This window comes from Leucopleurus acutus, assembly GCF_964270905.1.
Source record: "Leucopleurus acutus genome assembly, chromosome: 11".
Taxonomy (NCBI): Eukaryota; Metazoa; Chordata; class Mammalia; order Artiodactyla; family Delphinidae; genus Leucopleurus; species Leucopleurus acutus.
This window is the reverse complement of record NC_139152.1, coordinates 88,311,818-88,328,238: the sequence shown is the minus strand read 5'-3', so window position 1 is coordinate 88,328,238 and position 16,421 is coordinate 88,311,818. Positions and strand designations below refer to the sequence as shown.

Sequence of the window (16,421 nt, the reverse complement as noted above, 5' to 3'; positions counted from 1 at the left end):
TAGTATCCACCCTTCAAGACTAAAGAGCTTCTGTCAACAGGAAAATAGGTAATTTACTGGCAATGGTTGCCAACATAAAGTGAAGGCATGGAACAGAGGGAAAAGGGACAGGTCGGCCTGCCCGAGATAGTGCTCTATACAAACAGTCAAGTCTGGCTTGGCTACAGGAACCCAACCTCACTGACTTTTAGTGAGTCCCATTTCTGAACTAAAGTTTATCATCCCACACTGAATCCCAGCCTCATATTCATTAGGAAGATGGACGCCTAGGAATAGCCCAGGAGTTATGATGTATTGAGATAAAATTCTTCTGGGGGGTGGGTGTTGAGTTTATTATTATTATTATTAATTATTATTAATATTAAATATGGATTTCTATGAAAGCAGTCACTTAGCCCATCCTGTGGAGGCCTCTCCGTTGATGTAAGCAAAGCCAGGAAAGTGTTGCATGTGCTCATACTCAGAATTCCTGCGCGTGGTCAGGGGTGTGTACATGTCACTAGAGTTTCCATACCTCGTGGAATGCACAGACGGGCTTGTGTAGCACGTGTTGGCTGTGGGCACCTCTGGCCATCGGGGGGTGACTGGGGTAGGATGCAGTCTGGGAGTACTGCTCATCAAACAAGGTTCCATCCGGGAAGTGGGGCTATTAAACGGGTACTTGTTGAGGGGAAAGAAATTCCACAAAGTTAAAATTAGCTTGAAGTTGCACATACACAATATCAGTCATGTTCACAGTTTAAGTTAAATTTCTTAAGACGCTGTTAATGAAAGTTGATGGGAAGTAATCAGTGAAATTCTGAAAGACTGACTCTTGGTCTAGGAAGTACATAACAGGAGAAATGCAAAGGATTTCACAGCCAGAGCTAGGCTGATAGCCACTCAACCAAAAATACTGACTTTTTGAGCTCTTAATCTGCAATATTTGGGGAAGTCAAACCCAAAAGAAGGAATAACCCCACTGGGAATACAGGAGAGAGGGGGAGAGGGAGAGAGGGAGGGAGGGAGGGACGGAGGGAGGGAGGGAGGGGGGAGAGAGAGAGAGAGAGAGAGAGAGAGAGTGTGTGTGTGTACAGGAGGAACAGCATGTCCAAATAGATACGGATATATGGATGGATGGTTTTGAGCTTTATCATTTTAGGAGATGTGATAGGTCCCACTCCATCAACCCAAGAGAACAATACTGCCAAGAAAAACACAATGACATCATTAAAAATAGCATTTTACAGTTGAATTCAATTATGAACTGCAACCTAAAAGCAGGCTTTTGAAGAGGAAGCAAGTCAACAGCTTCAAAGGTTATTATTAGTGCCTATCATTCAGAGAACATCTCTCTTTTTGGTTCACATTCACTGAAGTCCTAGAAGATATACAAGCAGGAAATGGTAAATTATTGGGCTTGGTGTGAATGTGGAAGAAGGAGTCAAGATAAGCCAAATGGGAGGGAAGGTGCTTTTGTGCAGGCCAGGAAAACAGGTGTTAATAGCTACAAGAAGAGGGGAAGCTGTTCTGGAAAGAATCGGGAATGAGAGGAGGGCCCCTGAAGTGCTGCTTCTTTTACATTCTTTTCAGTTACCGAGACAGCTATGCAAATAAGCCGCTTTTAGTACCATCAGAGGGGAGGAAGGGGAGGAGCTCTGGGCTCCCTTTGCGAGCTCTGGGGTCTGCAGGCCAGGCAGCACAAAGATTTCCTTGCTGTGCTAAGGGCCACCCCAACAAGAGCAGGAGCCAGTCAACAAGGGTGGCAAGGGCAACGAGTAGGGAGAGCGCCTATATGTGCTAATGTCGGAATTCTTCTGCTCCCCATCTGTCTTCCCTGACAGTTGGAGAGTGGAGCCCCGAGGGATTCGGTGGGAAGCTGCCCCCTGTGAGGGAGACAGACAGGCTGAAGCCTAGACAGCCAGGAGAAGGGGTTATGACAACAGTGGTGCCCCCTGTAGTCGAGCGGGCCAGAGGGGAACTGTTCTGCCTCTTTGAGTGGCAGCCCGAGGGGCAGCAGGGGAAGGCTGTTAGGCCCAAAGCATGCAAAGAGAACCAGCTATTCACAGGTCAAGGAGGAGGGCGCCAAGTTCTAGTAGTGAGGGTTTTGTCCTACCTAGGACAGACAACACGCCTTCCGCAGTCAGAAGAACAGGTAGGCAAGCGGGAGAAGGGCGTAGCTGGTATCTGGGATCTGGGGGGACAAGGCACCCAGGGGTGTTGCCAAGGACACCAGGGAGAGCGCACGGAGCCTTTCATAATCCCCAAATCAGCTGCGTGTACGGCAGCCACGGTGGACCCTCAGGCCTGGGCGGTGGGATTCTAGCCTAGGACCCATTCTAAACCCCAAAGAGACCGTACTGAGATTGGGCCCTGCCCAAGATATCAAGATCCCGGGTGTTAAACAGGTAATATTAAGAAGTATTATTACAAAATGGTCTCTAATTTTTTCCAAAAGGTGGCTTCCCCCTCCTGACAGTCTCTCAGGTAAGCTCCCCGGATGCATGTCCCTTCCCTGGCACAGAGGCCTCCCCTCTGGTCCTCTGGCCTGCCCAGCTGGTTCCCACCTCAGAGAATTTTGTCCCACCTGTTGCCTCTGCCTAGAACACTTCTTCCCCACCGCTACCCCCAAGCTCCTTCCATGCTTGCCTTTTCATCATTCTTCAGACCTCAGCTCAAATGTCACCTCTTCAGAGAGACGTTTCCAGACATCCTCTCTCTCCAAGCTAAGTGCCTCACCCCCCATCTCTCAGGTCGGGATCTTAGCATCCTGCTTGTCAGCTGTCTCCTTCCACTGGCTTATATTCCTAAGCTCCTGGTGGGGCTACCATATGCCCAACATCTGAAATGATGCCTGGCACCTAGCAGGTGCTACATAACTTATCTGGTGAATGAACACCAGGACGTTACCGCTAGAAAGAACGTTAGGGATCATATAATCCAACCCCACGTTGTACAGATGTTGTACAGTAAACTAGGATCCATAAAGTGGGGCGCCACATGGCAAGCTAGTGGGAGAGCTGGCAGAAAAGCCCGGTCCTGAGCTGGTGACTTTCCTCCACATCAATCTGACTGGCCCAAACGAGGCATGACCCACCACAACTGAACTGCAGAGAATTCAGAGAGGAAGACACTCCTTTCCTGGAACACAGCCCATTAAACTCGAATCTCTCTGTCACTCTTCCTTTAAGCTCCCCCCTCCCCTACAGACCACAGGGTCTTACAACCCTGACCAGGCCTCAGCTTGATGCTTCTGACAGAGTCCTACTTGCCTGGCTTGTGTAGGTACCATGTCACCGTGTGGACCTGGAGGCTCCTCCCCACAGAACCCAAGAGAGCGTGTCTTTTGTGCCGAAGCAAGGACCCTAGATGCAGCTGTGCCCAGGGGTTGTGTCACAGGCTCAAAAGAGTAATTGCCTGGAAATGAGACTGGCTCAAAATATCTCCAATGTGACAATAAAATTCTGTTACCACAGAATCCGGCCTGGAAAATTCTGTCCCGTTAGGTCATCTAATTGCAAATGAGTCAGTGACTCGTCTTCCCCGTGGTGAAGAGACCATTGAGAGCTGAGAGGCTGGAGTGCCGCTGCCCGGCCTGGCCATTAAAGCCGCCAGTGAGGCCTCTCTTTAGTCTGGCGGGAGCACCCGCCTCACCTTTCACACTTCACATCCGGGTTCACGCGGGCTCCTCGGGCCCACTGGGCACAAACCCTGAGGTCTCGAGAGCTCTGCTCAGGATAAAGGCACTTTTTGTTGAGGGCCCCTAACCAGAAGTTAGCCTTTTCTAGGTCAAATACCACACTGTTGCTACTGATGTGAAAATGGAGATGAGTCACCAGTCCCCACCTCGTGAGAGGTGTGTGAGGGGTGTCTGTGGGCACGTGTAGGTGCACGTGTGTGTGCACAAGTGGGCAAAGGTTCCCTCAAGGGGCCGTGACATGAGTCCATCTCAGCTGAGACTGACCTCGGGCCTCTCTGGAACCATTTTAGGAAGTGCTATTTTGAGAAGTGACTACTCACACCGAGGGCTGACTTTCCTGCACTTGGAGAGGGAAGAATGAGCCCTTTATCCCTGACCCTCGCCAAATGGACTGCTACTTGAGCACGGGTGAAAGGTGGCCCCCGTCGGGCGCACAAACTGTTTTCCTGTGAAAGGCGGCTCTCACTGACCAAAGTTCTGGCAACAGGCACCCCCCACCCAGGACATAGCTCCCCCAAGACTGTGCCAGACGGTCCACATCTGCTGAGCTCTGCGGGTCAGGATTAACTGAGTTAATACATGTGCAACACTTCGAGCTTCCACACAGTAAGTTTTCAAAACGTGGTAACTATTATGGATGTTCGTCTTCTTCAGGTCATAGCATCGTGGTCCACTAATGAAAGGAAGAGCCTTAGTGACTGACCACCTGGTCCTACCTCTCACTTTACAGATGAGGGAACTGAGGGCAAGAGAGGGGAAATGATCTACGTGAGGTCACACAGCAACTTACTACCAGAGTAAGGATCCATACATCCCTTCATTCATTGATGAGTATGTCCTGAGGACCCAGCAAGGGCCAGGTCTGTTCTGGGTCTTGGGAATAAAATGGTCAGGAAAAAAGGACCTGGTCCCTGCCTTCACAGAGCTAGTAGAGTTGAGGAAGACAGAAATTAATTCTATAATTATGAAAATATAATAACAGTGGTGTTACAAAGGATAATGATGAAAATATCCACACAGAGTGTTAACTATGAGCTAGGCCCTGTTCTAACCTTTATTAACTCACTCAAACCTCACAACAACCCTATGAAATAGGTACTAGAATTATCTCCATTTTTCAGATGAGGAGACTGAGGCACAGAGCTAATCAGAGGCAGAGCTGAGATTTGAACTCAGGAAGCCTGGCTCTACAGTCAGAGATTTTATACCGCTATGGTGGGCTTCTTTTATTCCCTTCGGCCCAAGATGCTATCCCAAAGTGGAGCACGCTAAGCAAACTTTGTAGCAGTCACTGGGCCACTGAGATCGAGGACCCACTGGCCCTGGGCTGGTCCACTGGAGTTGCCGTGAGAGCTGTGTGACCGGCTGGCAAGGCTGGGCCTTGGCCATACAGACAAGAAATGCGCAACAACTTTCTGGCCCACCCTAAGTGTCTTTCTAGCCAGTTTGCTTCTGGTTGATCAAATGGCTTTTAAGCTCAAGGGCCCACTTCACATTCATGGCTGCTGACAGGGTAGAGGTTCCATGAATGTGTGTTGAATGAGGCTCAGAAATACTTTGTGACCATGTGTTTGGTTTGTTTTCTCTTTCTGGTTGGGCATGAGAATGGGGAACCTGGGAAAGGGCAGCTGATACCATCCCTTGTTCACTTATTTTGGTGTGGACAAGTGCAGTATAGCTGAAAGAAGGGTGTTTTTCTGAAATAATTCAAACCTTACCCTGTGCAACCTGATTCATCTGGACTCACTAACTGAGAAATTACGAGGATTCAAACAGGACTGGAGGTTTACCTTTGTAGTACCCATGAAGAAAGCATGTCTTGTATAAATGAGTAGTATAAACAGGGGCACACAATGCCCTATTTCAAAAAACAAATGACTTCACGTTATTTTGTGTATATAAATGCTGGGATGTCTGCGATTACTGAACTTCACAGAGGTGTTGTATCCATTCTTTAAGGCAAACCTGGTAGGCATTTACTTGCAGAAGTTAGTTTCTTGTGCTAATGACCAACTGCATTCTTTAACCATATTCTGTGGTTGTGCTTCTTCTTCCATTCAGACTAATCTTTTCCCCACTGAGTCTGATGTAATGAAGTGTGGTATTCAGTATTCAGGAGTAGAACGGCTTGACCTCTGCTCTGGAAAGCTAAAACTAATTAGCCCTGCAGTGGATTTTCCCCTATGTGATCAACCTTAAACCAAAGTACCAGGAAAGGAAAGAAACACAGTATCTTGGGTGTGTGATTCTTCTCTTTGGGAACTTGAAACTTATTAAGAACAGCTGCAGTAACCTCTCCAATTTACCTCCCACCCTCCAAAACACACACCATGTAGTGTTCAGTGCCACCGGCCTGGGGTTGAGATTTGGAGAATTTGCCTTTGAGTCCGCTTTGTCACTTACTGGATGCATGACCTGGGGCAAATTACACTCTGAGGTTTTCCCCGTCTTTAACACCTGGAGAAAATGCCTTCTTCCTGAGGTTGCTCTGAGAATTAAGTGAGCCTCTGTATTTGAAAGTGCCTAAAACAGTGCTTGACCCATAAATGTTAATGAATTCTTTGTCTTTAGACAGTACCCTCCGCAGGAGAAGTGCTGATCTCACCTTTCTAACCCTAACCCTAACCCATCGACCTGGGCAGAGATGTTATATAACTAACGGCTCCCCACCCCACTTTACAAATGGAGACAAAGGCATTAAGCACCAAGTGGAGGGCATGAGCGGGTGGTGGGGGTCAGAGGTCGTGAAAGGACCTTGCCTGAGAGCCACAGGACACAGTGGTGACGACGCTGCAGGACCCTTTCACCTCCCACACCTAGTCTGGGTTCAGCGGGCTCCTCCACAGGCGTTGGTTTAGTCCTCAGCCCTTCGATTAGGACCAGCGATTAAACGATAATGCTCCAGCTGGGGACCGCTGTGGTTTCCGGGGTGGATGCTTCGACCTGTCTTTGATCACCAGGGACCGCACGGGCCTTTAGGAGCCTTTGGCTTCTTTTTGTAGCTAAAGGCTTTAAAAATAACAGCCCAGAAAAACCAGCTCCAGAAATTTCATGAGGAGGAATGAGGGAGTGAGGAAAGAGGGAAGGTAATGCCAGGAGCCGTGGCTGGGATTTTCGCTTGATCTTGCCAGTGTCTCCTTACTGGAGCCGAAGCTCTCCCAAAGCAGGCACGCTTCCGTCTCATTCTCCCCGTATTCTCAGAGGCTAAGCAGTGCTTGCCGCATAGTGGGCACTCGACAGTCGTGGGAGAGCGACTGAATGAATGAATGAGTGGGCTGCTTAGACTCTGTGTGTGACCCAGTCTATGGCAGCAGCTCTAAGTCCCTTAGGGGATCACCGTGGGGGAGCACAGACTCTGCTCCCAAGAGAAGCAGTCCCTAGGGGAAAGGCCTCTCTGTGTGACACAGTTGGGACCTATACTGAACGCCCCAGGTGATGATTTGGAGGAATCCACTTCTTGGCTTGTCCGGGGATTATACCAGGGCTCCCCCTGGTACTGCCGATGGAAATCAAAACAGACGCCTGTTTGCCCCGAGGGCCCGTGGACTGTGGGTACGCTCTGCTCGGTGCCCGCCCCCGGAGGCAGGTCTGTGCTGACAGCTGATGTAACTGCAGCCTGCATCCCAGCTCACGTCCTGCCACCTCTGTTCTGGACTCCTGCAAGTGCTTCCTGGCAGCGCTCCCTGTTCTGCCAGGCCCCTTCCTCTCTGCTTCATCGTCCTTTGGCCCTTGCTGCAGGAGCTCTTTCCTAAGCATAGCTCTCATCTTGCCTCCCAAACCTGCTGCCCTGCCTGCCGCACACCACAGTTGTTTGTGCTGCCCCACCTCCTGTTCACTCCTCTGTTCAATAAACAGTGGATGCCCTCTATGAGAGGTGACGGAGGCTGCTGCTTAAGAGCCTGGGCAGCCAGGGTCACACTGCCTGGGTTCAAGTCCTTGGGCAAGTTATTCTCGCTTCCTTTCTGCAAGGGTTACCGTGGAGGTGTGGAAAGGGCTCGGCACTGTGCTTGGCACGGGACAGCATTCAGTAAAAGCTAGCTGTTCTTTTTGATGGGTGCTGTGACCCGGAGATCCTAGACTTAATTTCTGCCTTCAAGGAGCTCTGGGGTCTCCTGTGGGTGTCAGGAAAGTCAGTGATCAGAAGTATGCCAACAGAAGAAAGCCCAACGCACTATGTGAGTACAGAGGAGTGGCACCGAATACGGTCCTGGAGGAAGGACGAGGGCGGTGTCAGCAAGTGCCGCACAGACAGTGGGATGCTTGTCCTGAACAACAAGCAGAAGAGGTTGAGGAAGAGAATCCCAGCCCGAGGCAACAGTATCTGCGAAGACCTGGGGGAACTGCACGTGGGCTGGCATGGCTGGGGCAAAGGTGGGGTATGGCTGGTAGGCCAGAAAGGCAGGCAGAGCCCAGATGATCATGAGTCTTGAGAGACGTGCTAAGGAGTTGAACTTGACTTTGAAAGCGATGACGTGCAAAAGAGGGAGGGTGTTATGGCCAGTTGGCTTTTTTTTCCCCAAAGATTCCTCCAGCTGCAGTATTGGGGATGGACCAGAGATGGGGCGAGTTCAGTGGCATGGCAACAGATGGGAAGGCTTTTGTCATCATCCAGGTTGGATAAAGACCTGACCTGAGGCAAGGACAGGGAGCGTGCAGAGACAACGAGGATGCAGAATAGGATGGAACTGGTGACCAGTTGTGTTTGGGGCCCAGTGCACAGGAACACGTCTGAGACAAGTGGAGCACCCAACACTGGTGCGACAGGTGCAGCCACTATCCCCACTCACCAAGGCCACAGAGGAGCAGTGTGGTTTGTTAGACAGTGAAGAGCCAAAGGCCTGAGAATGATCGGATAAGGGTCCATTTCAGGAGGACTCTTCTGGTAAGGCTGTGTGTGTGGGTTGGACTGAAAAGGAACAGATGTGAAACCAAGAGACCAGTCAGGATGATGCTGGCATGACAGTCCTCACAGGACTCCATGAGGGTCTGGCTGCACCAGGAGTGGGTGGTGGGAGAGGACACAAAAGATTCAGTCTGAGAGTGGCTGCCCGAAGAAAAGGACAACAGACATTGCGGCTGCTTGGCTCCTGGGAGAGAGGTCAAAGGGAGGACAGAACTAAAGACATGTGGTCGGCACCCATGTACGTGAAAGCAAGTAGGGGTGAACTCTGGCTGAGCACCCACTGTGGGCAGCCACTGGAGGGAAGAGATGGCACTGAGGAAAAGACCGTCCTTTCCTTGGAGACACACAGTATGCAGAAAGTGCTTATTAATTGTGTTGAACTGACTAGACCTGGCACCACGCACACCAAGGCCTGGACAACAAGCGGGGCCACCGACTCACCTGTGCAGAGCTCCTGTGGTACGGGGAGTAGTGGAGCGGTCCCGAGATGGCTGTGTCGTGCGGGAGGGCCGGGTACTGGCTCTGCATTGGGGGAGGATGCTGGTTGCCATAGCTCCCGTAGTTATAGCTTCCCGTGTATCTAAAACGCATTAGGCACATTGAATATTGTGAGTAACAGCAGGGAGAACAAATCAGTTTGACACCTTTAAAAATCAACCTCATCTACTTTTGTTCCTTTTTGTTCTTTTCTTCCTTTTTTTCCCCCCATTTTTCTTCTTTCTGTTTCCTACCATCTCCACTCTGCGGCTTTGCTGTGATAGTTTTAAACTCCCAGGTGGGTTTTCCTCCTCCCCTCAGCATACCTCCCTCACCACCCGGCGGATGCGCAGGGAATGAAAACTAGCCCTGAGCAAAACATCATTAGTGATGGAAGCCTCTTCTCCTGTTGTGGTAAAAAGCCCCATATTATAGCCTGAAGTCAAATAGGAAAAAAAGAAGAAATTACTTTGGGACTTCTGTTTTTGTATTGTTCAGGCCTTTGCCTTCCCATGTCTCTGGTGCAGGGGGGAAACACCACAGCCAACCAGGCGTCAGCCTCCGGTTCTAAGCCTGGCTCCACCACTTCCCAGCTGTGGGACCTTGGGCTACTCGCACCCTTGTTTCTCACGTCTGTACTAAAAGTGCTGCACATGACCCCGAGGGTCACTTTCTATTATAAAATAGTCTTGTGGAAACATAGGATACTATTACCACTATGCTTAATAACATCTTTACAGCAAAGACGCTGACATATGACCATGTGGGTGTCTGTTGTGCCATTTCTGCAGAGTCGGAAGCTCTCTGAAACAATGTCAAAGTCGATTTTAAATGTGTGGGGAACTACTCTAGGAGGCCCCGTGAGGAAATGGTGGCTGCCCCACTGATGGGTCAGGGGCACCTGAGCCTATGGAATTAACTTCAAGTATGCCCACAGCCAGGCCTCAGGCTACCACGTGGAAGGGACCTGAGCGGTCCTCCTCCGTCCCCTCCTGTGTCCCCCAGAGCTGGTCTGTTGGAACCTGGCTTGTGAGGCTTACTGTACCTACATGGCAGAGTCTCGTGACAAGAAGGGCCCTTTTTAACATCATAAGTGTTTTTCAGATAACTGCACATTAGACACTGTGTGAGGAATGTCTTTTAATAAAGACAATGCAAAGTGGCAAAAAGCTGTTACCCTTTTAAATGGATCTGTAGCTTATTCATCACTGTAACATCACTACAGATTAGGGGAAAAAATATGGGCAAAATCAATGATTGATTTATTCAGGGTCCAAAGCGCCACTGGAACCCAGGGGGATTCTCTGAACCCCATGAATGACTGCTGCCCTCCAGGGACCTCCAGCCTCGGGTGAGGAAGCCCTCCTCCTATCGAGTCATAAAAGACTTGGACCCACCATGAAGCTGTGTGATAAGGCTACAAAGTGCACGAGGACCATCCAGGGGAGCTGCGGAGAGGGAGGCAGACACAGGCTCAGTCAGCCTGACCCTTGCCAGCTGTGTGGCCTTGGGGAACTGGACTCGGTGCAGCCTCAATTTCCTCATCTGTCAGGCGGGGGTGACCCGCCTACCTCACCTGGTCATTGTGGGGACTGCATGAGACAGTTGTACAGGGGCAAGAGCACGCTGAGAACTCAACAGAGGGCGCAACCTTCCTGTCCTCAGAAAACCACTACCGAGTACACCCTCCCCTTTCAAATCAAACGTAAAAGCAAGGCAACATCCCGGGAAAGTCACCTACCCGTGCTCGTCTCTGTGGGGATAAACTGGGATCCTGTGTGTGACCGAGGAGGAAGGTACGTGTGTACTCCTCATACAGGGCAGCTGTTGGGAGTTTTCAGCTGGAGATCCTGCCGCCGTTGTCACTGTGTATGTTAGAGACCACGTGTATGACTGCATCGCTCCTGCAGAGACAAACGAAGGTGCATCAGTCAGTAACAGTTCTCACACCCCCAGTTCTTCCTTAGAATGCTAGTGGCTTCCCATTGCTCTTCAGCTGAAAGCCAAAATCTTTATAAAGCATGTGTCTTGGTCCTTGCTGATCTCACAAGAAGCATCCCCTACCCTCTGCCTTTGTGCTATCTGATCCAGCCACAATAGCTTTCTTTCACGTTTTCCAGCGTACCATGATTCCCGGCAACACAGGGCCTTGGCTACCTAAACAGGTGTTAAGGATGCTGTTTCTGCTGCCTGGAATCCTCAGTTTTCCCTTAGTACCCACTCGTTCTTCATATCTCAATGCAAAGAAGCTGTCTCCTAACCCCAGACTAAGTCAGATCCCTTACTGCATGGTGGTGCCCACCACAATTTGTAATCTTACACCCATTCATGAATATGATAGAATTAATGCCTAATTCCCCACACCAGACTGTAAGTTCCATGAGGGTAGGAGTCTTGTCTATTTTGCCCACCATGAGGTCCCTGGTGCTTAGTGCAGAGACTGGTGGCCAAAAGATTTTCAATGAAAATTTTAAAAGGAAGAAAAGGGAAAGGGAAGACAGGAAGAAAGAAAAAGAGGGAGGGAAGGAGAGAGGACAAAAGCAAGCTCAGGGCGATGTAGCTCAGACGGGCTCCCCAAATAACTTCTCAGCACTCAACTAAACAGGTGTTAGGGATCCAACAAATTGCTTTAAGCAAAGATAAGTAGATTATTGCACTCTGCCTGCCCAGGTCTTTTTGAAGATTATTAGACAGTGACCTTAACGGTGACCTATTCCATACATATTATTAATTCCATTAATTTGCTTTTTAATTGGATACCTTGAAAGTGCTAGGGACTGGGAAAAGAAACTGACAAAATTTAGAACCTTCAAGAGGCTTAGGAGCTTTCTGAGATAGAATAAAAAATGGTGATTTAAGAAATCACTAATAGTGATAATAAAGTCATCAACTTAATTTCTGATAAATTTAGAATGTTGATATAATGGAAAGGATTAAACCTATTTTAAAAGGTAGCGGGAATAGGATTCAGCACCTCCTTGTAGGCACATGGAAGACTGAAGAACTGGTTAAGGGAGGTCATTTTTAAGGTGAACTAAAAGAGAAAACTTTGGTCCTCCAATCCTATACCTTCTACGCAGACCATGTTTAATCTTGAAATTCTTGTGGGAAGATAAAGGAAAGGTTTTCATTTAAAAGTGGAACGCTATCATAGTGTCTCTTTGCTCTGGGTCCTAATTCTGCCATGCACTGGCTGTAAGATCTTGAGCCAGCCTCTTAAATTTTATCTGCCTTTCTTTCATAATCTGTAAAATAGGGATAATTACGCCTATTATATCATGTAAGTCATATAAGTCATGTAAGTCATACCTTGTATGACTGTTGTGAGGATTAACTGAGATGATATATGTCAAAAAGCCTGGCACGTGGTAGGCTTTTAATGATGTTCAAGCACTCTTCATTATGAATTCAGGTATTCTTACATCAGACTTTCTTAAAGTAGAAATTTCTTTATTTCCCATTTCAGATTCCAAGGAAGAAAAGACAAGTTTCTTGGGTCAGATTCTGTCACCAGGGGTGAAACGTTTGAATAGCAACAGTGATTTAACTGATTACAGCAAACTTCTAAACCCATGTTCTTCTGCAAAATCACAAATATCCTTATCCAGCAGTATGGCTAAAAGCACACCATTATTTTCCCCCCAAAGATAATGACTTTAGCAGGCTGTGTGCTAGGTGTCATTTATAATAAATGCAAGAAGACTAGAAGGAAAAAAAAAAAACCTCAAAATGATCACGTCTCAGAGGACTGGATTATGCCTGACTGCTCTCCTCTATATTTTGAACTTCATATGAAATTACATAACTGTTGTAATTTTTAAAAATACCCTTTTTTATTAAAACAGGTTATTGCTGAGGATGGTTTTAACATTTTTTTCATTTTGCTTATCTGTATTTTTATGTAAAGAATGTGTATTGCCTCTGTGAAAAGAAAAACATTATTAAAATGTATTAAACAAATTTCACAATTAGAAATGTAATTGGAGGGGGTGGGAAGTTTGGGAAAACAATGAACCAGCCACAGCAAGCAAGTAATTAACCCTTCAAGGCCCTGGGACCTCAGGAGAGCACAGCGAGGTCAGTGGGTATTTTAAAAGGGGCAGTCGGGGAAGCCAAAGGATTTTCTTCCCCCAGCTCCGCAAGCAGTAGGAAGACACAGTGAGAATAGCCATCACCTGAGAGAATGCAGCACAAGTTACTTTTGTGTGAGTTCCTGGAGCACAGCAACGGTTCCTTATTCATCTCTGTATCCCCAACAGAGGGTTTGCCAAATAGTAGGTGTTCAGTAAATTTTTGTTCCATTGAATTTGTTGTTGAAGGAGTAAATGCTGCTAGAAATAGACGTTATCAAACAAAAAGCTAGTGGAACTCTCGGAAAAATGGGCTCCTGTGGTCTGGGAAACAAAACCCCTAAATGGCCATGTGCCAGCAACCTAACAGATCCACTCAGGCAGGCTTAAGCAGATTAACACCTACTGGCTTGGGTGAGAAACGCTCTCTCCCTGGGGAGCAGAAAAGAACACCCCCTTGCATTCCCTTTCCTACCGGTGGGACCTCCAGTGAGGACTGCTGCTTCTTCGTTTTTAAGGAAACTAATAAAAGAAAATCTGTGCAGTTAATAGTTTGTGCTTAATTTTTAAGACAGCTCTAATGCTTTTTATTTGTTGGTAAAACAATAACAAACCTTCCATGTTTGTCTAATTCCCATCTTTCTCTTATTCTCCCCTCCCCATTCCCCCACGTCTAATTAAAAGTGTGAGAATAGTGGTGAGAGTCCCTGATCTCTGAGAATCCTCTAAAGATCCTATAGGATTTGAGAATCCTATAAAGTTGTTGTCCATGTTATAGTATTGAAACTGCTAGAGAGGAATATTTTCTTTTCTTCCCATCCCCAGTAAAACATTCTTCTTCCCTGAGTTTTTGTTGTTGGTGGTGTTTATTTTTCTTCTTTTCTTGAAAGGGGTGCCTCAGGACAGGGAGGATGCTTAGAATATAAGAGGCAATCAATAATGATTTGTTAAACAAGTGAATGAACGAATGATCATCCAACATAAACCAGTTCTCATACTAGTTTCTTTTTATATATTGACACATTGGATCTTCACAATAATCCTTTTGAGGTAAGTAGTATTACCTCCTTTTTCAGCTGAGAAAATTGAGGCCCAAAACTTGGTCAGGTAAGTGGCAGAGCTGGGATTTGAACCCAGATCTGCCCAACTCCATAACCTTTCCACAATAACAGTTGCTTCTCACACTTGCATGTGCATTTGCATCGCTGGGGATTTTGTTAAAATGCAGATCTGATTCAGTGGGAGATTGGGAGTTGAGCCAGCGATTCTGCATGTATAACAAGCTTCTAAATGATGACGATGCTGTTGGTCCATGGAGTACGCTTTGAGTAGCAAGCCTCTAGGAAACACTGCCTCCTGTCGTGCATCGTGTATGTTCAGGGCCATTACAGATCACAAGCTGTGAGACTCTGGTACAGACTTGTGAACATTTAAACTGCTTCCTAGCCTACCTGGCCATACCCTTCTGTCAGATTTTGGACTAAATCATTTGAACCTTTTCCCCACTAGGATTCTATGGACCATCACAGATGTTGCTGAGGTTTTGGGCCAGCCTAAGCCTTTCTTAGTACCTTCCTGAGAAATAAGCTCCTTTACGTACGTCTAGATTCTAGAACTGTCTTTCCCTATACATTAGCCAGTATAAATTTAAATTAACTAAAGTTAAATACAATTAAAAATTCAGCTCCTTAGTCACACTAACCCCATTTCAAGTACTCAGTAGCCTCAAGTGGCTGGTATCTACTGTTTTGGACAGCTCAGATTCACAAAAAAACAAAAAAAGTTTCCATCGTCACAGAAAGTTCCATTTGAACAGCTTTGTTTCGGAGTATTTGTTACTAAACAGACATTTCCTGTAACCTTCAAAACTGAGAAGAGAAAGAAGATTTTATATCTATCTCCACTCCCACTGGCTATCATCTATCCTAAAGGTGGCTGTGCTTAAGGAGAATATTTGCTGAAGCTGAAAACCTCATCTGTTTGAGTTACACTTTACCAACAGTTCCATGGCCAAAATCTGACTGACAAAACTGACCAGGGGCAGCAAATGCATCAGTTCCCAGAGAGATAAGCTGATATGGCATGACCTGGCCGCTGTCCACCTCTGCAGCTTCCTCTCCTGCACCCTCTCCCTTGTTTATATACATCAGTCAAGTCCTCACTATGCCAGGCTCTTTTCTGCCTCAAGCCTGTACACATGCTGATCCCCACTACCTAAAATGATCTTTTCTTCTCCCCAGCCTTTATGTGGCTGGCCCCTTGTCATACTCCAGGTCTCAGATAAATGTCACGTCCTCAGAGAGGCCTCCTCTGACCACCATCTATGATGGGTCCCCATAGCACTTATGACCATTCAAAATTATATATTTACCTGGTGCCTTACTTCTGTATTGACTCTCTTACCCACTAGAATGTAAGGATCATGAGGACAGCAACTGTGCCTGTTTTTCTCGCTTGTGTACCCCAGGGCATGGCACAGATTAGACGTGGAATTACTTTTTGCGGAATGAATGAACAGATGAATGAATGAACAAATCCAGAGGTTCCAACATGAAGCCAAGCCCCTGGTGGTGTGAAGTCAGGGGCAGATTAAACAATCTATTTTCAACCCCAGCTTTTATTGCCTAATTTCATTCCTTTGGCGAAAAGGAGGCAGCAGGGATGGACGAGGAGGAATTCACTGGCAGGGACAACTCTGGGGCTCTGTGAGTGAGTCACTGCGGCTCTGTGGCGGGGCCGCAATGTCCACCAACTCCCACTCACTTCAGCTGCCCTCAGAATAACTGAGCTTTTGTTACTTGGAAAGACTAACCACCAGTTATCTTTGTTACATCCTCAACTGATGCAGAGAAAACGCAGCTGGGCAGGCCAGATGTTCTACAGTTAGGGCTATTTATGAGGAATTTGCCTTTATATTTCTTTAGGCATCCTAGCATCTCAATGATTTAATTTGCTGGTTTTGTGTTGCAGGGAACCCATGGTGGGAAGTTGAAAACATAAGTTTAATAGTTAACTTTTATTGTCATTGCTGAAGGAGGGAATACTTAAAATGACATCATAAACGAGGTCTTAGAACCCTTCGGGGGCCTGACTTGCACAGAGCGGGATCTTAACGTTTTGCTTTAAAAGACATTAAAGAATTGCAGCCCAGTGTCCTGTGAAGTGGGTTGCTCCGTTTGGAACCACCTGCCATGCTCCTGAAGAGGAGGAGCACCAGTTTTCCTTAAAGAAAGCTAAGGGGCTTCCCTGGTGGCGCAGTGATTGAGAGTCCGCCTGCCGATGCAGGGGACAC

At 47.4% G+C, this 16,421-nt stretch overlaps 1 protein-coding gene across 2 annotated transcripts in view; it reads right to left on the bottom strand.

Moving 5' to 3' along the window:
• Positions 1–387: 387 nt before the first annotated feature.
• RFX4 (regulatory factor X4) overlaps positions 388–16,421 on the bottom strand; it is a gene marked incomplete at both ends in the record, with an annotated part of 165,097 nt that continues 149,063 nt past the window's right edge. For both annotated transcript variants that reach the window (XM_082850840.1, XM_082850841.1), the window contains 3 exons: positions 388–660; positions 9,024–9,162; positions 10,801–10,963. In XM_082850840.1, the coding sequence (XP_082706966.1) occupies positions 388–660; positions 9,024–9,162; positions 10,801–10,963 (575 nt within the window). The remainder of the gene's footprint in view (positions 661–9,023; positions 9,163–10,800; positions 10,964–16,421) is intronic.